Source organism: Moschus berezovskii, chromosome 15, assembly GCF_049115385.1.
Source record: "Moschus berezovskii isolate FMDL1 chromosome 15, NW_MosBer_1.0, whole genome shotgun sequence".
NCBI classification, from domain to species: domain Eukaryota; kingdom Metazoa; phylum Chordata; class Mammalia; order Artiodactyla; family Moschidae; genus Moschus; species Moschus berezovskii.
The window spans coordinates 81,914,374-81,940,650 of record NC_142474.1 but is presented as its reverse complement, the minus strand read 5'-3'; the positions used below and the strand labels follow the sequence as shown (position 1 = coordinate 81,940,650).

General features: G+C 43.3%; 1 protein-coding gene across 4 annotated transcripts; it reads right to left on the bottom strand.

The window, feature by feature from the left end:
• Nucleotides 1-1,219: 1,219 nt before the first annotated feature.
• Nucleotides 1,220-26,272, bottom strand: NDUFAF5 (NADH:ubiquinone oxidoreductase complex assembly factor 5). 4 transcript variants are annotated; one of them, XM_055426511.2, is made up of 12 exons: nucleotides 25,973-26,269; nucleotides 24,927-25,010; nucleotides 23,618-23,658; nucleotides 20,835-20,898; nucleotides 17,479-17,526; nucleotides 16,071-16,174; nucleotides 15,461-15,500; nucleotides 12,406-12,603; nucleotides 8,576-8,636; nucleotides 1,939-2,022; nucleotides 1,520-1,602; nucleotides 1,220-1,350 (listed from the first exon to the last, which is right to left on the bottom strand). In XM_055426511.2, exons 1-12 carry the CDS (start codon nucleotides 26,192-26,194, stop codon nucleotides 1,258-1,260), a joined length of 1,122 nt encoding a protein of 373 aa, XP_055282486.1. In that variant the 5' UTR covers nucleotides 26,195-26,269; the 3' UTR covers nucleotides 1,220-1,257. The 4 variants fall into 4 exon arrangements, with proteins under 4 accessions (XP_055282486.1, XP_055282497.1, XP_055282506.1 ...); XM_055426522.2 differs by lacking the exon at nucleotides 24,927-25,010 and having other exon boundaries at nucleotides 25,973-26,265; XM_055426531.1 differs by lacking the exons at nucleotides 15,461-15,500; nucleotides 16,071-16,174; nucleotides 17,479-17,526 and having other exon boundaries at nucleotides 25,973-26,272.
• Between the last annotated feature and the right edge of the window lie 5 nt (nucleotides 26,273-26,277).

Here is a 26,277-nt window from a genome sequence, read left to right as displayed (position 1 = left end):
TCTAAGTACCATATACATGCGTTAATATACTGTATTGGTGTTTTTCTTTCTGACTTCACATAGTTTAATTTGACTCAAAATGGAGCTGAATACCTACCGTGGGAGACCCAGTCCTGACTGAGGGAGAGCTTGGGCTGAAATGGTAGAGTGAGGACGGGCAGAAGGGGAGAGAGACACACAGAAGCAAACCCTGTAATAACCCCGAAGGCTGAGGAAGCGGTGGGGCCATGCCCCTGGAATGAAAAGCACAGCACATGGCTTGGCTCACTGACTGGTGACAACACCTGAAGTCACTCCTGGGTGCCTCCAGCATCACCCCCACCTACCTGGCGGCCTTGCAACCTTCTTCCCCCTGTTCGACACTGCTTCCGGATCATTGTGATCACGACAACAGCATGGTGGGCTTAGATAAGAACAGCAGTGCCAGAGGCCTGAGCCGGCAAAGTCAGACAGCACTGTCATCACCGTGCAGGCACCTGACACGCGATTCTGCCTTTGTAATCCTTTAAAAATCCTCTAAAAAGAGGACTTAGTTAAGTTCTCCTCTTAACTCAGGTAGAGTATGAAACGATGGGACTGTCACCCAAATGGTGGAGGTGGAAAAGAAACAAGATTAGAATTCTGATGGTTATAAAAAGGCAAGGAAGGATTCAAGAAGATGCCATTCCAAAGTACAAAACTACTTAATAGCTCTAAAGAGGTTCAACATCCTCTGTTCCTCTTTAAAGAGCAAGGAAGACAGCATCACAAATAGTTCTGGCTTAAGTATCTTCGAGTAGTTGTTATAAAAGTCCACAATTTTATGACAAAGAGCCAGAAAACTAACGAATCTACCAACTTGTCCTTCCCTTCATGCTCTCATTGCCACTGCTAATGTCCTCTCAGAGAAATAACAAAAGCTCAGATGGAGGAAACGGTACAAAATGTCAGCGTGAGTGGTGTTTCTCTATCAGGTCAAGCATTTATATACACGGACATCTTTGGATTTTTCAGAGAAATACTGTCTTGCTTTTAGGCTGATTCTGCAAACAAGTCTCTCAAATTACTAGATAACAATATCCATATTAAAATAGAAAACATGTGAAATTGAAATCACTACTAAATATAGACGGAGTATTAGGCGATTCTAATTATTGGAAAAGTCTGATGGTAAATAGCTTATATATTGCTTCTTGCTTCAGAATGCAGTAATTTTAGATGTGAAAGTTACCAATCACTGATGAAAAGTCTGGACTACATTAACATTGAATAAAATATTTATTGTGACTTCTTCCCCTGTGACATAAGGTCGTTTATTTTTCTGAGCTCTCCAAACGATACGGTTGCTGAACCTCTTTCAGCTGGTCTCGCCTGAAAATAATAAACATTAAGGACATTATGAATAAATATCTATAGCTCTAATTAAACCCTTTAATGCTGTCTTATAGTAAAAAAAAAATCCCCCACCCTAAGTAAATAAATAAAAAGAAAATGGAAACATCAACCCAAGAAGAAAAGTGATCAATATTAATAATAATACCTGTGAATCATGATATTTCCATCCTATCATGTAATAGATCTGATATGTGGCAGGCACAGAACCATCCTCATTTCGGTACATTTCTGTAAAAACAAATCACGGTTAAAGTCTGAAAAAAATGCAAGTAGGGGAAAAAAAAAAACTGTTCAAAAAAAGTATGTTCTCCAAAAGAGAAATGAATAATAGAATACTCATGGGATTCTGAGAAAGGCTCTTGTGAAAAAATTCTCAACACTGAGAAGCTGACAATAAAGAAACAGGGCTTTGGGGAAAAAGGATACACAGCCACAGGCTCTACGTTTTGAGAGGACAAGAAATCTGAAGGTGCCTTAAAAAGGACAATGCGATTTCAGGGGATAAGGATGACAGGGCACGGGACGGTCAGCGAGCCTGGCTGGGAGAACGAGCAGCTTCCTTACCTTGGTACACCGCTGCAGCTGCCAGCATCGTGTCTCGGTGCAGGAGGGCTTTTCTATTCCAAGCACAGTTACTCTCACCCATCCCTAAAAACACACTAGAGGTTTGAGACGATTCAGCAAACACCTGAGCAGCTCAATAGCCCAGATTTAATCTTCTCTCATCCAACGGGATACCTGTCCCCCCAACTCTGACAGTCACGTAAGATAAATTATCTCCTTTTGCTCTCAGATCACAGGCAGTGACCCTCAGGCAAAGCTACTTGAAGCTTCTGGGTAGTGAGACAAGTCAAGTTTCAGGAGGCAAACCCCATAAGCACACTTTATTTGGCAGCAGTGGACTATGGTAGGCCAGCTGGGCCAAAGCAAGGCCACAGGCCCTCCACGTGAGTCATCAGGAGCTGGCAAGTGTCTTTCCACTGATGCCACGTTTCATGCCCTTTTCAGCGGCTCTTTGAAGAAGGACAGGACGTTGGTGCAACACCTCACTCCTTCTAAGCCATAAATCTAAGTATGAACGTGAAACCTGGAAGAGGGTTTGAAGACTCATTGAACTGGGGTCTCCTGCATTGCAGGTGGATTCTTTACCAGCTGAGCTACCAAGGAAGCCTGAAGACTCCTTAGGTTGTACCAAAACTACAACGTGTTTTCAGATTTTACAACATTTTACTGATCCCAGATTAGGAAACAATTATGTGCATTCTCTTCAGGGGCACTTTTCTTAATGTTTTAACATTTATTTTTAGATTTCTTTCCTTCAAACTGACAGCTAAAAGCTAGGATTATGTTATCTTCTTGTTCACTAAAATTTAATGTTATATATTTAATATTTTTAATGCATACAGTCGAATGGAATTACTTTGAAAGTCCACATTTTAAACTAGCTTGTAAAATTTAAAACAATCAAAATTAAAAACCCTTTACATTTATTCTCTATATATTATATGATCAAAAATCAGTTTCTTAGTTTTGTTTTTATACTTTTAGAAGAGATACCAATAAAATTCCCAACGTCAATGTTCTTTAGTTATTTAAAAGTAATAATCTCCCAGGTTTCCAATGGCGTTATGAAAAACAATCAACAGATTAGATGGAATGAGTAAATCTGTTTGGTTTCTTCAATCCCAAAAGGTCCTTATTATTCCCTAAAATAATGAAACTCTGATACTAAAAGCAATGTGCCACATCCTGTGAGTAAAACAGTCCCAATTCATTAAGAACAAGAGACATATTACACAAACTAGTATCAGTAGATGAATCACTATGAAGAGGGTGGATCTTATTCTTGCGATCATGAAGTAGCTAGATGACCTTAGATCCATCGCTCTGGGGCCTCAAGGTGGCCAGGCCAGATGATCTCTAAAGGCTTCCAACACTAAAATTTTAACCCATTACACAATCCAATATAAAAAAATTCTCCCACATAATGACTATCAACTGCAACAAGAGACCAGAGGCAAACTGGGACTCGTATTGGAAGGACTTATTGCTGATGACAATAAATGGTGCTGTGGTGCTTTCATTTCTCCTCAACTTCCCATTTGCTATGACTTACACAGTAGAGATGGCATCACCGACTCTGTGGACATGAGTTTGAGTGAACTCCGGGAGTTGGTGATAGACAGGGAGGCCTGGCATGCTGTGATTCATGGGGTCGCAGAGAGTCAAACACGACTGAGCGACTGAACTGAACACAGTAGAGGCAACACCAGTGAAAAAAAGGTTTAATTTTTTTAATGGAAGTACTTAATGCACCAGAAATTCTAAGTGCCTTCCAAATAACTGGTATTGTGTCGTGCTAAGTCACTTCAGTCATGCCCGACTACTTTGTGACCCCATGGACTGTAGCCTGCCAGGCTCCTCTGTCCATGGGGATTCTCCAGGCAAGAATATTGGAGTGGGTTGCTCTGCCCTCCTCCAGGGGATCTTCCAAACCCAGGGATCGACCCCAGGTCTTTCGCATTGCAGGTGGATTCTTTACTGTCTGAGCCATCAGTGAAGCCCAAGAATACTGGAGTCGGTTGCCAGGCCCTCCTCCAGGGGATCTTCCTGACCCAGAGAAGGAACCCATGTCTCTTACGTCTCTGGCATTGGCAGGTGGGTTCTTGACCACTAGCGCCACCTGGGAAGCGTGAAGAACCGGTATAAGGATATACTAATTAAGATTATTAGGCACACTGATTTCTGATACAGAAACTCAAAGACACTAATGTGTTACTAACTGTTGCTAGGGACACCTACCCTTCCCTCACATGAGAATCTTCTCCTTAGAGAAAAAGTGTCATGTGGCACACGAAGTCTAGACTTTGGGATCATAATTCCAGCTCTGGCCCTTAAATAACCTGGGGCAAAGTCATTTTACCTCTATTAAACTCAAGTTTTAACACCTTTATAACACATCCTGGTAGACCTTTCCTGGAGACCATCTGGAAAAGACATCTGGGGACTTCTGACCAGCTCTGGGCTTTGGGATAACAGAGGATTTGGGAAACAGGTAACTGTTTAATAAGACTCTCACAGTGCTTTTAAGGTTAAGTTCAATTGCTTATTTAAAAAAAATGTCTAATTTATTATGGTTTACTAGGAACAATACTGAGTATTGTCTAAAAAAATAACAACTGAACTTACCTTAAAACTACTGTGAAAGCCCCCAAAACTTTTCACGTGTTCCTCGGCTGATACGCAACTTGTTTTGCAAAAATAGGTCAATGTTCTGGACTTTCTTCTGTGAATTAATAATAGCAGCTTAAATGAGAAACATCACCACCATCAAAAAAAAAGTGTAATGTGACGTAAAATGCCAAAAACCCACGGGACGGTAACACCATCTCTGGTCCGCAGAGCAGCAGCCCTGGGAGTCTGCGAGCGCCCCCTCTGGCACTCGCCCCTCGACCACCCTTCTTCCCACGCCAGCTGCCCTGGGGCTCTCCAGGGGAGAGTGGCCGACGTCTCAGGATGCGAGTGAGGGCGACACTGGGCTTAGCCCCTGGCTCTAGCACCTAACCAAGCGCTTCACCTTGGGCTAGTCACTTCTCTGTGCCAGTCTCCTCACGCAAAACAGGAGCGCTGAACCGGGCTAGCCGGTCTCCCCTTCCTCACAAGCAGGCCTCATAAACAATGCTGGAGGGTGAGCTTGCTCACACATCAGTCTGACTGTCCCTCCTCCGTACTAAATTCTCCCAACAGACTGCCGGGCTCCCCTGATAAAGTCTAGAAACGCCTCTGAAGGACTCGCCTACCTCACTTCTACGTATTTGAGCAATGCTGAATTACGATGCAGTTTCCCACTTAGGAAAGTGGAGGCTGAGTGTCCCCTCTGGAGTCTCTGTGATTTTACACAGGCCTCTCCCTGGGCCTGGAATGCGAGGCCCGACCCCTAGAGGGGTGCCCGCCCCTTCCTGCTTCCAGCATGAACTCATTTCAGCTGGGGTGCTACCTCTTCTGCAGAAGCATCCCTGATTCCCTAAGCAGATGCAGGGATTTTTCCTCTGTGTTTCTCCCTGCACTCTTTAGAAAGAATTATCCCACTTTACCGTTAAAAGCATATGTCTGTCTCTGTGTGTCTCTTTCTCTAGTAGAGTATGCATTCCCTAGGATCAGAAACTGTTATTTCCACACTGGCTCAGCTACTGCACATGGTAGATGCTCAATCAACAGTTAAGTCAACCAGCTAATGTTTCTATCAACTTTGATAAATATTATTTTTACAAGTTATCTTTAGATAATTCCTCTTAATCGTCTTAAGAATAATAAACATTAAAGACTAAAAGACATGATTTGTGTAAAAGGCTTTACAGTAAAGAGAAACACTGGCAAAGCCGCTTAAAGGTGAATATTAGACAACAGCTCCTCAAAATATATGACTGGTTGAAACCAGCAGGGGGTGGGAAGGTGGGGTTATCAACTGGAAAGGGGCATGAAGCAATCTTCGAGGGGCTGAGAAGGTACTAGTCCGTGGTTTATATAATACTTGAAAATAGAAGCAGCTGTACAGTTATAATTAGTGCATTTTACTGAACACCTAGGCTAACACCTATGCTCTGTGAAGACGCAGACCATCTGGCTGGCACCCTCTCCCACCCCTGCTGTCCACATCAAGCTCCCAGGCCCTCCTCTGACTCAGCTTCCCTCTGTACCCCAGGTGCTGCCACCACCCTGGAGGACTTCAAGGTTAATAACTGGCAAGCACCAGGGCCTCTAAGACTTCTGAGTCTCCTTACCAGCAGGGGGATTCTCCATCACACCACCTCTGCCATCACACCTGTAATGTGTCCTGGGAGAGTCAGCACTGGTAACTGCTTCACTTCTAGAATCAGCAACCCAATCGTCCCACTATCTGACCATACCCTCCTTCCTTCAAGCGTGTTCATGGTCAGCTACGATCATCCTCTGGCCTCCTCCACTCTCTCCCAGTCCATCAGCTCCTCCTCCCCCTTCTTTTTTTAGTACTTCCTTTTTCTTCCAGCTTAGATTTTCGCCCCACGATGTCAGTTACACTCGTGGGATTCTCTTTTGCCTTTGTCTTCTTGTTACTCTCAATTAGTAAAGCCCCAAGCCAGACTGATACGACCCTGTTTTGTGCCAGGTCCCCGGCTGCCAGCTATTTGTCAGAGAAAGTCACAGATGCATCTGACCAACTTCAAATGCGCCCTTCACATGTGATAACTCCCTCTTCCATCCACCTTCCTATTCTCTACAGTGACTATATCAAATCTCTACTCATTTGCAAACCTCTGGCCTTTTGAGTCTCAGTATATGACTTTACACTCTGCTTGCAGGAGAGCATCGATCCATCAGACGGAACCTCCTGCTATCAAACCAGCGCCCATGACCACTGCACTGTCCCTCTTCCCTTCCAGGTGGGCCTGTCCCCTCTTGTCCAAGGGCAACCCTCCTCCTCCTATCTCATCCCCTTCCACCTTCTCGGGCACCTGACCTGATTAACTGTCCTCTCTCTCTCTTCTGGAGTCACTTCTTCTATGGAAGCACTTAGGTTCTTCTAATCAACTGTTCAACAAATTCAAGTCTTGAGACGAAACATGATAAAAAACTTCAGCCCATCTCTCATTGCTCTCCCCCACTCACACCTGTAACCGTGCCCTCTCTCCCCTCTTCTTCATAATCAAGTTTCTTGAGAAGACGGATGCCTGCTGCCCTGGCCACCCCCCTCCATAGGTGTCAACCTATCCCCTTCCCTCCGCCTCTCCCACCAAGCCCATGCCGACAGCAGAGCGGGCCCCGCGGGCACCAAAGCTTCCTCATCCTCCGCCAGTGGGCTTTCCCTGCAGCCCACAGCGCGCTTCTGAGCAGCATCTGACCCTCCCTTGTTTTGCACTCTTTAGGGTCTCGTAGTCCAGGTAGCACGATCCCTTTCTGCTGTTTCTCCCCGGCACCCCGCCAGCTACGCAGCCTCAGGCTCTGCAGGCGCCTCCTCTTCTCACGCAGTCACTGCGCGCAGGTTCCTGACGGCTCGGGACCAGGCCACTTTCTCTCCGCGCTTCAGGCACCTGCTTCTCACGCCAGCTGTTCACACCGACGCACAGTGTTTACCTGCGCCACCTGCCTCCTCTGAGCTACGCAGCCACACACTCAACACCGACCCGACGCCTCACCGCAGGCATCTCAGAAGCATCTCCAACCCAGCATGGCCGGTGTGAGCTCAGGAGCTGTCCCTGCTCACGCCTGGTTGCCTTCTACCGTTCCTCTAGCAGTGAAGGGCACCGTCTGTCCGGCTGCGGAGCGAGGAACTCAGTGCCAGGTTTGAAATGCCTCTCTCCTCTCAGCCCACATGTAATCCGTCAGCAGCAACTGTCTCCTAAACGTCTCCTGGATCCAGTCCATTCACTTCTCACCATCTCCACTGTCACCACCTCAGTCCAAACCACCGTCATTTCTCAGTAAGCTCTAGAGCAACGTCTCCCTATTAATTTACCTGCCAATCCACCTAAAAATACAAATCTGACATCATACCCCAAATATCTCAAGGGGCATTTTAAGAAAAAGACAAACAATCTTAAAAAGGCTACAAGGCCCCCATTTACCTGCCAACTTGATCAGGCCTCTCTTCTTTTTACTCCCTATATTCTGGCCAAAATGCCCCTCTTTCCGTTCTTGCCATGTTCTTTCCTGCAACAGGGCCTTTGCACATGTTACTCTTCCTGCTTGCCCAGGAGCCTCACTTCATTTTTGAGGGCACAGCCATCGCTTCCTCAGACAGGACTTCACTGACTCTCCCAGACCAGGACCTAGCCCATCCAACCCTCTGGCAACAACCAGTCCTACAGTAAGCCAACTACTTGCTTTCTTGTGTCTGGACCCGAGCTGCCAAGCGCTGCTCGAGAAAGTCACTGAGGTGTCCCGCCATCCTCACGCACTTCTTCAATAAAGTCCTGCCGGCCTTTCATGGGCAGTCACCAAGTGCTCCTACTGCACAGCACCTACCACAGGTCTGGTTTAACATTTATCTTTGTGGCTGCTGCCTCATGTCGGCTGCACCCAGCTTGTATTAAAAACTCCATCAAGACAGTCCACTTTTCTCCTTCACCAGTGTATCTCCAGGGCTTGGCCCCAGTGCCTGCCACAGTCAGCTCACAAAATATGACTCTCAAAAAGGGCCTAAAAATTCCTTAAAGTGTCTTACCTTGTAAATCCTCCATCAATTCAAACATCCCAGGATAGTTAACTTGAATTTCATCAGTGTCCTATTCAAAAAAAAGCAGAATCTTCATTTGGCATTCATTACCAAGGATCTAGATCAGAGAAGATGTTGCAGAAATTCCCCAGACCGATCTCTCACAGTAAGCAGGAATCTTCTCTGCAATCCTCTTGGCAGGTATTATCTCGCTTACGCTTGATTTACAAAGATTTCAAATTGCAGGGTACATGCTTGCCATTTTAACAGTAACCTTCTATAATGCCATCAACTGCTTCTAATTCTCTCCTTGGGATTCACACAAATAAAGTCTGTTCTGTACTCTGTAAACTACCCTTTTCTTCCAGTCTTTGAAAAGTCTTCTAGGACACTATAACTTTTTAGGGGGAGGGTTAGGCTTCTAGACAAAATCCTTACACATGCCAACTTCATTTTTCTCTACATAGTCAATATTAATCTCTCTGTCTCTCTAAGTGTGACACCCAGTCAAATAGGGTCATCTCCCAAGATGCTTCCCTCCTACTCCCAGTGCTGCAGCAACTAGTTTAGCAACTGCATGGACTAGTTTAGGAATGGGCACACAGCTGGACAGACACCTGGTGAGCAATGCTGTTTCTCAAGTTCGATACAGGAGTTCACTGTTGGGACAGTGGCAGACAGCACTGATGCTCCCCAAATATCCAGGTACTCCTGGACATTTCACAGCCCCACATATGTCTTCCGGCAAAAGAAAAGTGAGGTGGAGGCAGGTAATAAATAGCTAGGAAGCCTTTTCCAGTGCACGTCTGGGGCAGTGACCTTAGGGGATACAAGGTCTACATGGCACAACTATAGGATGGACATGAGCTGCCCAACCAGAATGGCTGGGATTGATAAAAATTGTGTGTCAGCCACTCAGATGTAGGAGTTTGTCTACAATGGAAACTAACCCTGAATACAGAACACTTCCTTTTTTCGCTTAACTGTGCTCTCAAAATGCTGCAAGTAAGTCAAACTTCATCATATTGGCACTACTTTTGAAGCATCTAGATGTTTTTGTGTTCTACAGTTTTACCTAATATTTGTCCAGTTTTGGACTTAATGCTGCACAGAATCAAGTACAAAACCCTAAAGAACAGTTATCAAAAATATCCACTTTAATTCCTAAAGAAATGTAAAACAAAATGACCAATTACCATTTTTTTTAAACATTAGAGACATAAAATTACTTAAAAGCAGGAAATTAACATACACTGTTGATGAGGTACATCAATTAATGTTACCTTATAGACAGTAATTTTACATGTCAAAATCTGAAATGCATAGATTCAGCAATTTGACAGACATGCAGAGATTATGTGTAAAAGAAAATTCATGGCAACACTGTTTGAAAGAATATAAAAAACAAACAAACTGAAAACAACCTAAATGTCCATTAACAGAGAAAAGGTTAAATAAAGTGTACCTATTCAATGAAATACTATATGAAAAGTGAAAGTTGCTCAGTCGTGTCTGACTCTTTGCAACCCCATGGACTATACAGTCCATGGAACTCTCTAGGCCAGAATACTGGACTGGGTCGCCTTTCCCTTCTCCAGGGGATCTTCCCAATGCAGGGATTGAACCCAGGTCTCCCACACTGCAGGTGGATTCTTTACCAGCTGAGCCACAAGGGGAGCCCGAAATACTATACAGCTGTCAAAATAAAGAATGTGGTAGGTATATGTTTGTAGCAGAAGATCTCCAAGACAAGTCATTGACTGGGGGAAGAAAAAGACTGCGTACAGAAAAAAGGAAAAGAGTATATACACTGTTGTACATGTATGTTTAAGCAATATAGCTGCACTCCAATCTGTGAGGAAGCGTGTCTGAACGGATGCACGCGACAGCTGACAAAGGGCGTCCATGTGGAGAGGGACGGGACGGGCATGTCGGAAGGCAGGCGGCCGCCACTCATCTTAGACCCGCTGAGTTACTCTCTCTCCGTGTTTTTCTCATTGTTTTAAACTCATGCATGGATTAAGTTGTATGTGCAGTTTTTAATAAGACCATCTCTGGAGAGTCCATTTCTTCTATATATTTTTCTACATTGGGAAACTATTTTTAAAAAGAGATTTTAAGATGAAAAAAAAAAAGAATTCCTTCTAGGCTGATGCCTACTATCAAACAATACCCTGTGAAAACATTTCAATGAAACTAACTAAAAGCTCCATCTCCTTCTCAATCAAAAGAGTACCAAAATAGCCTTGTCAAAGGTCTTATTCAAATCAAGATGAAGGATAATATTCACAGTTTTCTCCTAACATACTACTCTGGAAATGATTCTGAAAGGAGATGAGTTTCACTTACAATGCCAACTAATTAAAAAAAAATAATTCATTAAGAGGGTCATATGTGTAAATATAATTATATGATATTAATTTAACTTGATTTCACTTTAAAAATAAAAATCCACTGCAATATAAAAGTAATATATCTAACATTATATGCAACATAAACCTGCATAATTGATTATATAAAAGCTTTCTTGCACAGGAGTTTTTGAAAATTAGTCAGGATATAATGTTAAAATAGCACTTTGGAGACAATGTATATGTCTCCAGGAACAAATGTGCATAAATTTATTATTAAATTACCCGCTAATTTTATAAACTATAGAGAAGATCATACACCAGTGGGAATCTTTCTGGAACACATAACCCACTTTACAACTTAGAAAACTGCACGTTGTTAACATAATTTAGCTTTCTTTTGATGACTCAGGATAGAAGTTACATCTTTTTCCTCACGGGTGACAACCTTTGAGTCCCCTAATATTCCTGTTGAGCTGTCTGCCCAGGCGCGAGCTCCTCACATCACCCCGCGAGGGCTGTGTCACCTCCTAGTCTAGCGTCTCTCCCTTTCCCTCACTGCCTCTTCCCAACGTCAGAGGCCCTGCTACTCTGCGCCCCTCGCTTTCTGTCAGAGCGTGGACGGACATGACCAGCCATTTTGGTGGGCTGATTTTATGACATATACTCACACTACACCTCCTTAAAAAGTTATTTTAATTTTAAGCCTGTCTAACCGACTGTGAAGAAAGCTGATCGCCGAAGAATTGATGCTTTTGAACTGTGGTGCTGCAGAAGACTCTTGAGAGTCCCTTGGACTGCAAGGAGATCCAACCAGTCCAACCTAAAGGAGATCAGTCCTGGGTGTTCACTGGAAGGACTGATGCTAAAGCTGAAACTCCAATATTTTGGCCACCTCATGCGACAAGTTGCCTCACTGGAAAAGACTCTGATGTTGGGAAGGATTGGGGGCGGGAGGAGAAGGGAATGACAGAGAATGAGATGGCTGGATGGCATCACCGACTCTGTGGACATGAGTTTGAGTGAACTCCGGGAGTTGGTGATGGACAGGGAGGCCTGGGTGCTGTGATTCATGAGGTCGCAAAGAGTCGGACACGACTGAGCGACTGAACTGTACTGAACTGAACCTGATCTAACCCTGGGCCTCATGAAGGCACATTCCCTCACTTCCCCTCACACGACACCACTTTCCTTGAGAGCTGGTGGGAGAGGCCGTGCTGTGAACACTCCTGACACCTCCTTCCTCCCCATCGGGGATGCTCTGTCTCTTATGGGACACCCAGCTCTGGATATGAAGGGTCTGGTGGACAAGCAGGTCTTAGAAAAGAGCCTCCCTGCTACCTGAGGTACTTTTCTTTTTGAGTTACTTATTTAGGTCACAAATAACTAAACATTTTACATTCCTACCTTGTGTCAATCAAGATAAAGAGAGAGAGAGTATTTCTGAACCGTGTGATTAATGGGTTGCTCGAGTCTCCTGATAGTTACCACAGTCAGAGTATTAAAGCCGGCTCTCCCAAGCAGATGTCCCAAGTCACCGACAGCAGCGAACGGGGAGACGTGCGGAGAAAAGCCCCCTTCCCTTTCCGTCTCCGCTAACTGTAAGGAGCACCGGAGTTCAAAGAGCGTGTCACCGCCAAACACTGCACCGATGAACACTCCATCTGGTTTTAGAACATAATGAATCTGTAATAGATACAAACAACAGCATGATTCAAAAGTTCAGACACAAAAATGTTAAAAGAATAAATACATGGAATCTAGATCAGTATTTCATGATTACCATTCTTATTCTGTCAAGTAAAAAACCAGATAATTTAATAAATAATACTTAGACAACCAACTATCAGAACGGCTCTGCAGGATGTTATTGTAAAGACAGATAAACATTTACTGATAGTGTTAATATCTATAAAGTACGTTATATGCTTTCAAATTTTCTAATAATAGACAAACTTAGTTTTTCGACCATAGAATACTGAAAGAACAAGGTTTTTAATGTGGCAGGCGCAGAAGTCACTGTGGTCCCTGTGTCTGTGCCCTGAGACATGTCCCTTTGTAACGGCCCCATGGGGAGGGTCTGGGCCAGCCCCACAACTTGCTCTGACCCAAAGAATGCAGAGCAAGTGACAGTGTGGCGGAGCCAGGCCGAGGGATCGACGGCCTTGCCACTCCCGCCTGCTCTCGAGGAGCCCCGTGTATGCTGTGAACAAGCCTGAGCCGGCCTGCAGGATGACAGGAAGCGATGCGGGGACCGGCCAGGAGTCCAGCCCAAGCCATCTGACAGCTCCGGGGCAAGCCACCCCCAGGTCAGACATGCGGGTGAACCAAGCCAGACCCAGAAAAATCTCCTAAGTCAGCCCAAATCCCTAACTCACAAAATCGTGACTTACTTTTTTAGAACACAAAGTTGAGGTGGCTTATTAAGCAGAAAAAGCTAATTTATAGGGAAGCCATTATGATTCACAACTAAAATGTCTGGTATTAACACATCAATTAATTTAGTTACACACAGAATTAAGGAGAGTTGGACACGACTGAGCGACTGAACTGAACTGACCCAACTTATTTTTCAGCTGTAAAATAAAAACAATTTTTAATTAGTAACTTAAACAAAACAGTAGCGACGATCAATTCCAGAATCATAAATGTTTACTCAGTGACTCTTGGAAGTACCGTCTGTGACTAGTTTTGACTCTACTTTCATATAGGGCAACGTGAACTCTGAAGTAAATCCAAACCCACATCATGGTAGGCTACTCTAATTCAAGTATACATCTTGAATGTATATTTAAAATATTATGGAGCAATTTTATATAAAATAGTATATAAGCAAACTGACTGCAAAAATCTTTTTCCTTCAGTCCCTTCAGCATCACTTCCTTCTCTTGCCACCAAACTCTCATAAAACCAAAGTACCTAAAATTATCAGTTTGCTTCTCCCTCAGAGGGCTTATCAGTTCCCGTGGGTTTCACAAGAATGACTTCCCAATCTCTACCTTGAGCCTGGACAGCTTCCCAGGATCCTATATTTATCTTTTGGCTGCCGATGCCATAGACATTTGTCTCTTGGCAAACGTACCCCCTGCCCTTACCCACGGCATCCAACACACACAGAACACATATTCTCAAACAAACTTCCCTTTCCCGCTGCTATATTTCTGTTAATTACAATCTTTTAGTCCCTTTATCTGATCATTACCATTCCTTCCCCTACTCTTACTAATTATCTCCAGTCATCTAGACTCAAAACTTGAAGGCAAGCTTGCCCTCCTGACTCTCTTCAATCTTCAGCGCTAACCAGCCACCAGACTGTTGATTCTTACTTTGCAGAGTCCTGAAGACCTCTCTCTTCCTTTTATCTCCTACTACTCACAGTTCATGCGGTCGCAGAGAGTCAGGCATGACTCAGCGACTGAACAACAACTGCCTCCTGCTGCTGCTGCTGCTGCTGCTAAGTCACTTCAGTCGTGTCCGACTCTGTGTGACCCCATAGACGGAGGCCCATCAGGCTGTCCCATCCCTGGGATTCTCCAGGCAAGAACACTGCCTCCTAGGTTCAGTTTATTTCATGCCTGGACCACGGAAAGAGTCTCTCTTCAACTTAACCGACTTTCCGCATCAGTTTTCTAATTAGCAAGATGGAGCTGTCTTGCAGAGTTATTTCACACATACATAAAACAGAGCAGAGTGACTGGCAAACAGTACATGTGTAAGATACGGTAGTTATTCTCCTGCCTACCAGCTTTTTAATCGTCACTTTCCTCTTCAAAATGTGCTAGTGGCACTGAACTGCATAAAGGATAAACTCCCAATCGCTTACCCTGTCACTGAGTCCTCTAAAGTCGGTCCCGATATCCCTCATCTACACCTGGCACTATACTCTCCTCCCCCAGGCTTCCTCTCTGTCCTTTGGGGCTTCCCAGTTACTCACAAATCCCATCTATCCCAGGATCCTACCTTCCTGGAATGCATGCCCACTCCAAACATGACCTGTCCTTTGAGGCCCTGTTCAAGAAATTTCTTCCTCTTGAAGCTTTCCTAGGCCACTCCAAGCCACAGTGATCTCCTTCTCTCCTCTGAACATAATGCTACCTGTTTGCTGATAAATATCAACCAAAAGACATTTATCAGCACTGTCTTAGTATAAAGCATGGGTGAAGTACAAATGGGTTCCTACCCACAAAAAATCTATAGACAATGAAGGAAGAAAAGAAAGCCACACATAAAATTTCTTATGATAGCAATACTATTTTGAGTAAGTTTTAAATACTTATGAAAACTTTAGTAACAGCTCCATAATTATATTCATAGACTTCTCTGGGAGCAGGGAGTCACTCATATACTCCCTAATACAGCAAAGGGTACCAAGAGTATCCAGCCCACAGAAGATAATAAATTTTTGATTTGCTTCCATTTCCAATTGTCAAAAATGTGAAACAGAAACCATCTGTGAGTTTCTGTGTAAAAACAGACACGTCTATAATTTGCTGATGATAAACAAAATAACACAGGCTATCAGAAACAGCACTAAGTTTCTCACCTGTTCAAGTGCTCTAGGAAGGTCATTCACCCAGTGCAAACTAAAATACGAAAACACATATCTGTTTTAGCTTAATCTGTATAATTAATTAGTACAAGAATCACTAATATAGCAAGTCACAGAAAAGGTGTAAGTTTGGATGTTTGAAAGCGCACATCAAAATTCACCGATTGTTGGGACTTCCCTGGTAGTCCAGTGGTTAAGGCTCTATGATCCCAATGCAGGGGGCCCGGGTTCAATCTAAGATCCTGAATGCAGTGGCCAAAAAATAAATTCCTTAAGAAAAAAAATTCACTGACTGTTTTCATATAAGTTTTAAAATAAAAATATTAGGGGATAACTTTCCTTTTGTTACAGAAGAAACCTTTAATATTATCTTATAACAGACGTAAGAGATACAGGTTCGATCCCTGAGTCAGAAGAACTCCTGGAGGAGGGCATGGCAACCCACTCCAGGATTCTTGCCTGGAGAATCCCACGGACGGAGGAGCCTGGCTACAGTCCATGGGGTCCCACAGAGTCAGACACGACTGAGGTGACTTGGCACACAGACATGCACATCTATTTTTAACATTCATATATTTTTTAAAAGTACAAATGGATTACCAACCTTAAACTGCTAACCACCAGGTCAAATGTATTTTCTCTGAAGGGAAGAAATTCTTCGTCAGCTAAAACACTGACAGTAGGAATTTCTGTTTCTAAGGCATTTTTCTAAAGGTTAAAAATAAAAGTTCAAAAACACATTTATATAACATCTTAATTATTAACACAATCATTGTTTGTTAAACATAAGTCATGTTATATTTACTTGACAGCTTCTAGTTCTTAAAAATTAAAAAAGCAGACAAAGAGAAAGCACTAAAAAATATATCTTAAATGACACTTAAGATTGGCCAGAAAAAATGGCTAGCTGGTTGGAAAAACAAATGGGATAACCACATCACACCAAACCAAACCTCAGAAAGCTGAAAGTCTCTGGAATAATCAAAGCCAAAAAAAATTACTAGGAAAATATGGGTGTACACTTTAGACTCTTAGATGAAAATGCCCAAGTAAACATGACTCAAAAACCAGAAACTATAAAAGGAAAGATCGGTACACTTAATGATAAACTGATCAAAAACTTCTAAAAAGCAATAAACAATGTAAACAACATGTTTGGGAGAAAATTTACAAAATACATGAAGAAAAATTAATATTCATAGAAGACACATTCTTACAAAACACCTAGAATAAGAACAGCCAAGTCGAGAGAGGACCAAGGGACAGGCACATCACAAAATCACTGACAAAATTCACAAATTAGAAAATACTCACAGGCAAAAGGTATCAAAAGCTATTTGGTTGCTCTAGCAATCAGAGAAATGCAAATAAAAAGGACGAAACTCTACTTTCCACCTATTAGACTGACAAAGACAAAATAACTGGCCCATTGCTGCCAATGAGGAGGAGGAAAGAGGGCTTTCATTTAATACTGCTGTTCAGTCTTCAAAGGGCAGTCTAGAGACGGATATTAAAAACTGAAAGGTGAACATCAATGAATCCATATACTCCACTCTTGGGAATTTATTCCCAGGGAGAAACATAAATCAAACACAAAAAGCTGCTTTATATGAAGATGCTCACTGCAGTGTTGGTTATTGAGAAGCCAGAAATTTAGTAAATAAGGACTGGAATATTCCTACACTGGAATACTACATGTGTGTGCATCTATCACTCACTGATACAAGAGAATGGCACGTTAGCATAACACTGTATAAAGCTGTGATGGGGAGACAGCTACATGTCTACAAATACACAGATGAAAATGTCACCAGCAGTTGCCTCTGAGTGGTGGGATTAATGGTGATTTTTCCTTTCCCTTTCAATTTCCTATACTGTATAATTCTTCTTTATTTGTATTATAATCAGAAAAAAAAAAGCTCATTTCATTCTGAAGGAAATAAAAATAAAAAGTAAAGAACTAAAAACCAAATCAGGAGATCAGAAATCAATAGTATTGAAAAGCTACCTACCAAAGCATTTTCTGCAATATCTGTTTGGAAAAACTTTCCAACAGTTTCCTGCAATGCAATAAAGTTGATCAGATAATACAAAAAGACAAGCAAGCAAAAGAACCCAGTAACAAAACAAAACAACTGTTGAAATTGCTGAAGGAAAAAGTGATAATTTGAGTAATTTTCAGCTCTGTAAGGGTATTTTTCTGCAAATAACTAGTATGGTAGACAAACACCTTTAATAACACATAGTATGTTACATAGAATTAAATGTATGCAGCCAACCGTATAGGTAATATATTTAACAGTATTTAATAAAACAGAACACAGCTGTGAATAATCAGCATCTTCAGTTTACTCCACTGGGTTAAGGTTTCACGTGCTAACTTGTCCATAATATGCTACAAGCTAGTCCTCATTCTTGTGACACAGAAGATCTGGAATGGTTTTCCTGCCTTTCATTGCTATTCAAAGAGATTGCAAAGAGTAAAGAAAGACCTAAGAAACACAGATGCTTGGGAGGCCTCAGTGGTTTCACTCTCCCGTTCACGCATCCTTTCTTCCTTCCCAAAGCAAAGGGCACCACGATACTCCTTGCCCAGATGGCCACTTTCCGCCGTGCCCTCTCCTCCAGAAGCCTGCTCTTCCCTCCACTGCCTCTCCACCCTTCAGTCTCCTTCTGCTTCTCCTTCCCTCACCTTACAACGGGAACAAGCTTCCCAATCTTGGAAACTCTCCTCACCTCGACCCGCCTCACGGCTGTCTTGTTTGTAATCCACAGCACTACTTCTCGCTGAGTTCCCCGCTATTCTTGGCGATCTATTTCCACCCTCACTGCTCTACTCACGTGCTTTGTAAAAATCACTCATAACCGACTCATCATCTGCAGCCGTCAGCTCCCTGCTCTCAGTCCTACTTCACTTGACCTCCTAGAAGCTCGGCACTAATGACGGTCTCCTAGAAACCCCCTCAGGACTGTTCGGCCCTCCTTCCCTTCTCTGTGAGAAACGCCAGTCCTCTCTCCTTCACCCTAACCACTTCGTGAAGAAGGTGCTCGCCCACAACGTGGGAAGGCTACCTTACCTCAACACCCCACCACTATCTGCAGGCTGCTGATGACCAGAGGGCAACTGGTATGCAGTACGTGTTTAACTACGGCCCTCAAAAAACAAAAGCGTGCCCTGAGCTGCAGGGTCTGATGATTTCCACACTGTAACCACCCCAACAATGGTGGGTTTCGTGCAACCAACACAATGCTGCCCCGTGGAGCACTTGGAAGAGAGCTGCACAACGGTCTCTCTCGAAAGCCAGCTCCAGCACATCAGCGTGAGCAGTGAGCACTAGGTGGCTCAGATCATCCCTCCTTGTCTCTCACTGGAAAATTTCAACCAAGAGACTGGGAGATGGGGCTGCTCTTCCCAGGCTTGGAGGAGCGTGTAGACTTCAGGGGAAGGCTGGCGAATGTGTACAACTGGGTTTTGGCGGGCCCTGCTTTGTCCAGTGTTCTTGCCTGGAGAATCCCAGGGACGGGGGAGCCTGGTGGGCTGCCATCTATGGGGTCGCACAGAATCGGACACGACTGAAGCGACTTAGCAGCAGCAGCTTTGTAGCGTCTGCCAACTTCCACAATGTGTAACTCCCACCATGGCTGACTTTAAGGTGCTGAAACAATGTCGCTAGCACAGAGTTGGGGAGAGATGCTAACAGCCAGCGCTCATGAGTCAGGAGGAGGCAGCTGCAGCACACTCAGAGTCGGGTTCTCATATTCGCATCTCATGCTCTGACTGAAGAACACCAGGGTCAGCCCTGGGGGTGGGGGGCGGGCAGAGGGAGAAGCCAGCCGAGCAGTATGTGAACGGGCCCTCCATTCTGATGTGTCAGAGTCCCCACCCTTGTGAGGCCTGGCTGTGCTTCCAGACCCTTGAGTAGTGTAAGAGCCTCTAAGCAATGACTGTCCTGGTATTTGAACTGGCTCCAGGGGATTTCTGCTTCACCTTGCAATCCACTGTCTTATTAAGACACTTGCCATCTTACTTACTGAGAATCCCAGGTGGCGCTAGTGGTAAAGAACCCGACTGCCAATGCAGGAGATATGAGATGTGGGTTCGATCCCTGGATCAGCAAGATCCCCTGAAGGTGGACATGGCCACCCACTCCAGTATTCCTGCCTGAAGAGTCTCATGGACAGAGAAGTCTGGCGGGCTACAGTCCATAAGGTCATAAAGAGTCAGACACCCTGAGGCAACTTAGCACACACGCATATCTAACTTACTTCCAATACAAGTGTGGAAGATGCCTTTTTATACACTGGGCCCAGAGAGCTTACCTATTCCACCAAGGTCTGCAGATTCTCCCAGGTCTGCTCTACTTCCCTTCCTTTACATCCTGCTGTCTCCACACTGGCGGCTGGCCTTACTCTCTCACGCCTGCACTTGCCTTTGACACAGCCCTCTAACTGGTCTGTTTCTCTACACTCGGTCTTTTTCAATCCTTCCTGCACACCATCCCCAAATTAACCTTTCTTAAGTATCACTGATCACATCTGACAGCTTTCCACTTCTGCCTTCCGTCCAGCCATGCCTTAAATTCCAATCGCTATGAGCACCAATCCAGATTCTATCAAATCTCAGGTCTGATTCTGTGCCTTTCAGAAGTCTCTGGTCATATGAACTCCATTGATTTTTCCTTTCCCTTGACTCCTGTTGCAGTTTAATGATTGTACCAATTCCATGGCATTTATTATTATCAATTACAGTATTTTCAGAGACTCATCATATACCGCTCCCCTGTCTTGGCTCAACGTACACTTGTGAGTAGATTTGATATAGAAATCCCACTCTGATCTGTGTCCAGCATAGTGTCCTATATAGAGAGACTAAAACAATTAATGAATGCTTTTGGTCTGAATTACAAAATGAAAAATAAAATAGTATACACATTAATAAAGACTATTTATATTTAATCACACACAAAAATGTCTAACCAAATGATGATGTAAATACTTTCCAGTAAAAAAATAAGCTTAATCACATGTCCCAAATGAATGTCAATGTGATTTTTATTGTGATTTATGAAAGACATTTGAACAAAGTGGGAATAACACACAATGTATTGTATACAGACTTAGAGAAACTACCAGTGGTAACACTGTATAAAATGGATTCAAAGGAAAAATCATTTAAGAAAAAACACAGGAGTAGACATAAAACCACCTTTGGTTCTATCACTTAAAAAAGCAATTAAAAAAAAACACATGAGCAATGCTGATGTCATCAAAATCTAAATATGATACAAAGTGAGTTGATAAGAAAGCTTTTCCTTAAAATTGGCCAATTTTATTACTCTAAGTAAATTAAGTCATTGAATATATATACCTTATTCAAGTGTTCTGCTATGTAACCTCTTCCACAACCAACATCCAAAGCAAGACGGAAATCTCTGAAAAACAGGCACAGAAGTTATGCTTTGTCTGTAATAATACAACCCCCATAAAGTAATTATTAAAAACAAATTTTTCTTAAGAAAAAAGATTCTCACGAACGCAACTTTCCAATGAGTCCTATCACCTGCCCGCTCCCTCACCTCACCAGATGTCTCCACCAGTGAACACGCTGGGCATGGCAAGGCTGTCTGGCCAAGCCACTCCCAGAGCCTTCCAGCCAAGGGCTTTCCACCAGGTTGCTCCACGACATGGATCTGAAGAACTGATTTAGTGCAAGTACTTAAACAGATGGGGAAACAACGGAAACAGTGACAGAGTTTGCTTTCTTGGGCTCCAAGTCACTGAAGGTGGTGACTGCAGCCATGAAATTAAAAGACGCTTCCCCCTTGGAAGAAAAGCTATGACCAACCTAGAGAGCATATTAAACAGCAGAGACATTACTTTGCCAACAAAGGTCCGTCTAGTCAAAGCTATGCTTTTGCCAGTAGTCATGTATGGATGTGAGAGTTGGACCATAAAGAAGGCTGAATGCTGAAGAACTGATGCTTTTGAGCTGTGGTGTTGGAGAAAGACTCTTGAGAGTCCCTTGGACCACAGAAAGATAAAACCAGTCAATCCTAAAGGAAATCAATCCTAAATATTCATTAGAAGGACTGATGTTGAAGCTGAAGTTCCAATACTTTGGCCACCTGATGTGAAGAGGTGACTCACTGGAAAAGACCCGGATGCTGGGAAAGACTGAAGGCGGGAGGAGAAGGAAACAACAGAGGATGAGATGGTTGGATGCATCACTGACTCAGGGGACATGAGTTTGAGTGAGCTCTGGGAGATGGTGAAGAGAGGGAAGCCTGGCGTGCTGCAGTCCATGGGGTCACAAAGAGTCGGACATGACTGAGCGACCAAACAACAAAGAATGAACAGAAGTTAATGTAATTAACATGAAAATATGTGGTACAGCTATCAGGAACTTACTACTTTAACCCTATTTCTCAAATTTGTTGCGGCACGAGATAACTTAGAAATTACTATGTGAAATCCTATGAAATATAACATGATAAACTAAAACCCAAATAAACCATCAACTAAATAACAGCTTTTACTGAAATATTATCAGGTTCAAATCAGTGGGCTAAATGTACAGTTAAGTATGTCAATCCAAGGTCATTCAGCTAATAAGCAGCAGTCAGACTTGATTTCAGTCAGAAAGAATCCTGACCATAACTCTTATCCACTATGCTTTGCTGTCTCCTCCAAACATATCGTCTCATACTAAACCACTTTACACATCCAATTGTGGATCATAGGTTTATGAAAAATTTGTGACAATCTTCAAAGAAACTTCATGCACTAGTAAATTTTTCCTATTGGAACTAAGGGTCCCTCTGTGATTCCTGTTAAAAACCTATGTCACAAATACAGAACAGCACACAGCTGGGGAGTCACTGGTGAGAGACCCTCTAATACACCCAGTGCCTGTGTCCCGACTGTGAGCCCAGGCAGCGCAGCCTCGGGGAGCACCCAGCCTCTGCAGTCACAAAGACATGAGTTAGAGCTCCAGGCTTGCAATCTACCGACTCTGCAACCACAGACAAGAGATTTAATATTGCTGGGTCTCAGTTTCCCCATCGATAAAATGGGTTGGTATGAGAATTTTATCCAGCATGTGAAGTATTTAGCACAGTACAAATTTTCAACAACAGTTAGTCAGGAGTTATTATTATCATGGAGTCTAACAGTATTAAGTGAGCCTCAGATACCACAAATAAGATATTTAATAATCTGTTGTGTTAGTTTTAAAATATAAACATAAGATCAGTATTGACAATAAGCTATTCTTGCTACTAATAGAAGATCAGTGTAAGACATTTTAGATTGGTATTTTTAATAATTTAATTCCAAAGAGTTAACTGTTATTTTAAGACATGCTTTTTTTAGCTGCAATCACAGTTTTCTCCACAGACTTGTGTTTTGCTGAGTATTATGACATAGAAAGATTACAAAATTCAATCTGATTTGGAAAATTTAATGTTTCATTTATTAAATCGCAAATGACCTAAAATCCAGGCAAATAAATGACTACATCACAAAGAATTAGCTACTTTTCAGATTTTTAAAATAATGAAACTAATGAAGCAGATGAAATAAAGGTGGCTTTTGCAACAATGAAGAATTTTCTTTAATTTTATGAAACTGATTCATCTCATGACTCTTTCAAGTAGCCAGGATATATCTAAAATATGATAGCAAGAGTTTGTGATTTTATAAAATTTCCCTTTTTTAACATAGACAAATGTAATAAATTCATCCCATATTAGTCTAATATAATGGATATCTTTTACACAGAAGAGCACAATAAGTGATTTGCTAATATCACAGAGGAATTCTATAGCAAAGCCATTATTTAACTTGGGTTCCTGCTACCTGTGAAAGTGAAAGCATTTAACTTTTTAAGTCTCTAAAAGTTGTGTTGAAAGTGAAAGTGTCAGTCTCTCAGTCATGTTGGACTCTTTGCGACCCCATGGACTGCAACCCGCCAGGCTCTCCTGTCCATGGGATTCTCCTGGCAAGAATACTGGAGTGGGTTGCCATGCCCTTCTCCAGGGGATCTTCCCAACCCAGGGATCCAACCCTGGTCTCCCGCACTGTAGGCAGATTCTTTACCATTTGAGCCACCAGGGAAATTGACTGTATTTTATTATGACAATCATCACTTACCTGGCTATGTCATACACTCGATCTGCGATCCGACTTCCAACCTGACAGATTACAAGAGGCAATGATGTGCAAAAATAAAGATGAGTAAGTTTAACACAGAAATAACACTTTTCCCAGTAATCAACAATCCATAGGTTACTTATATTTCAACATGTTGAGTTCCCTTTATCCCTTTTTCAATTTGCCCTCAGCCAACTTTTAAAATTCTGAATAGGAACATCATAAATAAAAATAACCAAGGAAACACATTGAGTTAATTATCTCAGAAGTCAATTTAAGGAAAGAAGACTAAATTCTGTATATCTATGACTTTATATTTCATGTGCTGCAAGAGTGCAAAGACAAAAAGCAACAGGATACCCTAATTAAAAAAAAAAAAAAAAACAACAGAAACATAACAAGCATATCATCCACAGACATTAGTGTGAAGTACATGCAAGTGAAAAATCAGTTAGCTGGAGATTATTACAGATCAATGTATAAGTGATCATTTAATAAAAACTAATTATTTTATAACTATTAACAAATTTTGTGGAACTCCTAAATGAATAAATAACTTTTCTGAGCAACATCTGCAAATTAGAAGTCAGCCACATTTAAAGAAACCTCCTCGATCCCAATACAATTTAAAAGGGGTCATAAGGCAGGCACCTCCTTTTGCTGGGCTAGCTCATGCAGCAGGAATAAAGATGTGGGAGACTAATTTTCCCCACACTCCACTCATTCCCTGGTAAACATCACAGAGTTTCTACTGGGACTTGAAAGTTCAGAACAGAATATATGTGTATTTTCTTTGGGAGGCGAGGCGGACAGGAAGACTAAGGGAGAAGGGACAGCAGAGGTCTTTTCCCAGAGGAGTCCACTTTGTGCATCATTACTGATATGAATACTTTTTGTTTATTATTTTAAAAGACTCTCATATACTTTATCTCATTTATTCTAGTCCTAAACAATGGCGAGGCCTCAGTCAAGTTGTAATCCAGGTGCCTTTCCTGGAAAAGAGTGTCTGGAAACTCACATCTTCTAAATATTTATATGTGCCATCCTGAGAACAGAGTCAGTCATCTGATCTGGCCAGGACCTGCACAGGGTTCTGCCCAAAGTAGGAGCTCAGTAAGTGTTGGCTGCAATGGCTTCAAAGAGCTCATCACACTTGATTTCAATTTTGGTCTATCCCTGAAGACGCACTTACACAGGCCTGAGCTCTGTTCTGCCTGTCCAGAGGGCAAGGCTCAAGTCCCCAGTCCACCTGGGCAACGAGGGAGAAGTCTCCCAAAGCAGCACAGACAAGTCAGAGAGCTTACTTCACCTTAATGAATGTCCTGAAAGATGGACCAGATCCCATCTGAAAACCATTCAACAGCCTCCCATTCCTCTGGACTCTAGAGCCATGCTGGGCAATAGAAAAACAATCAGAGCCACATGAGCAACTTAAGATTTTCTGGTGAAAGTGTTGAAAGTGTTAGAGTCATTCAGGTTTCCGACTCTGTGACCCCATGGACTGTAGCTCACCACGCTTCACTGTCCATGGAATTTTCCAGGCAAGTGGATTGCCATGCCCTTCTCCAAAGACTTTCTAGTAGTCATTTTAAAAAGAGTTAAGAAGTTGGTTTTCACCCAAAATATCAAAATAGAGTTTCAACGTGTAATTAATATAAAAATAAATTAAGGAAATATTTTACATCCTTTTTCCATATTAATTCACTGAAACCCACTGTATTTTACACTTACTGCACATCTCAAAGGGACATTTCCAGTGCTCAAAAGCTGCATGTGGCCAGAAATTACCACATGGAATGTACTGCTGAGATAGAGAAGAAAATCCAAAGTTCTTACCCATTAAGGCCCTCCTGACATGGACACTCCCTTACCTCCCACTGGAGCTTTCCTGAAGGCCTTGACAAGGCCCTTTTGGCTTCAGGGACTCTGGGTTCGTCTTCCCCTTTACCTGCAAAGCTTCCCCCACCCGACATCCCCCAGATCCCAGCTGGATTCATGTCTTGCCTCGTCGTCTGCCCTCGACCAGCGCAGTCACTTTACTACTTCACTTCACTACCTGGCCTTACTTCATTAGCTGAAATTACCTTTTTGAGGGCAGCGGTCTTGCTTTGCCCCAGGTACACCCGTAACTCAAGTATTAATACTACCTGCCGAGGGCATGAATGAATGAATAATGAATGAATCGCACCTTGCTACACCGGCGCCCGGCCCCTGCGCGATTACAGCAGAGGCCCAGACAGGCAGGGCGGCCTCTCAAGGGCACACGGCGAGGTGGGGGCGTTCGGTTCCTGGCCGGAGCTCCGGGACCCGAGGTCAAGGCGCTGAGCCACCCTCCGCGTCGTCTCGCAGACTCACCTCCTCCTTCAAGTAGTCGAACTTCATCGGCTCCGGTTGCCGGGCCGCCCAGTTCTTTTGCTTCCTCTTCAAATCCCGATCGAAGATGTTGAAGGCTTTGGGCGAGGCACCACTCGGGCAAGAGGCGCCAGAGGCCACCGTCCTGAGGCCGAGGTTCTTCACGGGGACCCCGGCCGCCGGCAGCCGCCGCCACGAGAACCGAAGCGGGGTGAGCAGAGGCATCTCCAGCGCCTACACCCCTAGCCGGCTCGGTTATCGGGCGCATGCGCCAAGGCTACGGCAAGGACGCCGCAGCACTGCACGGC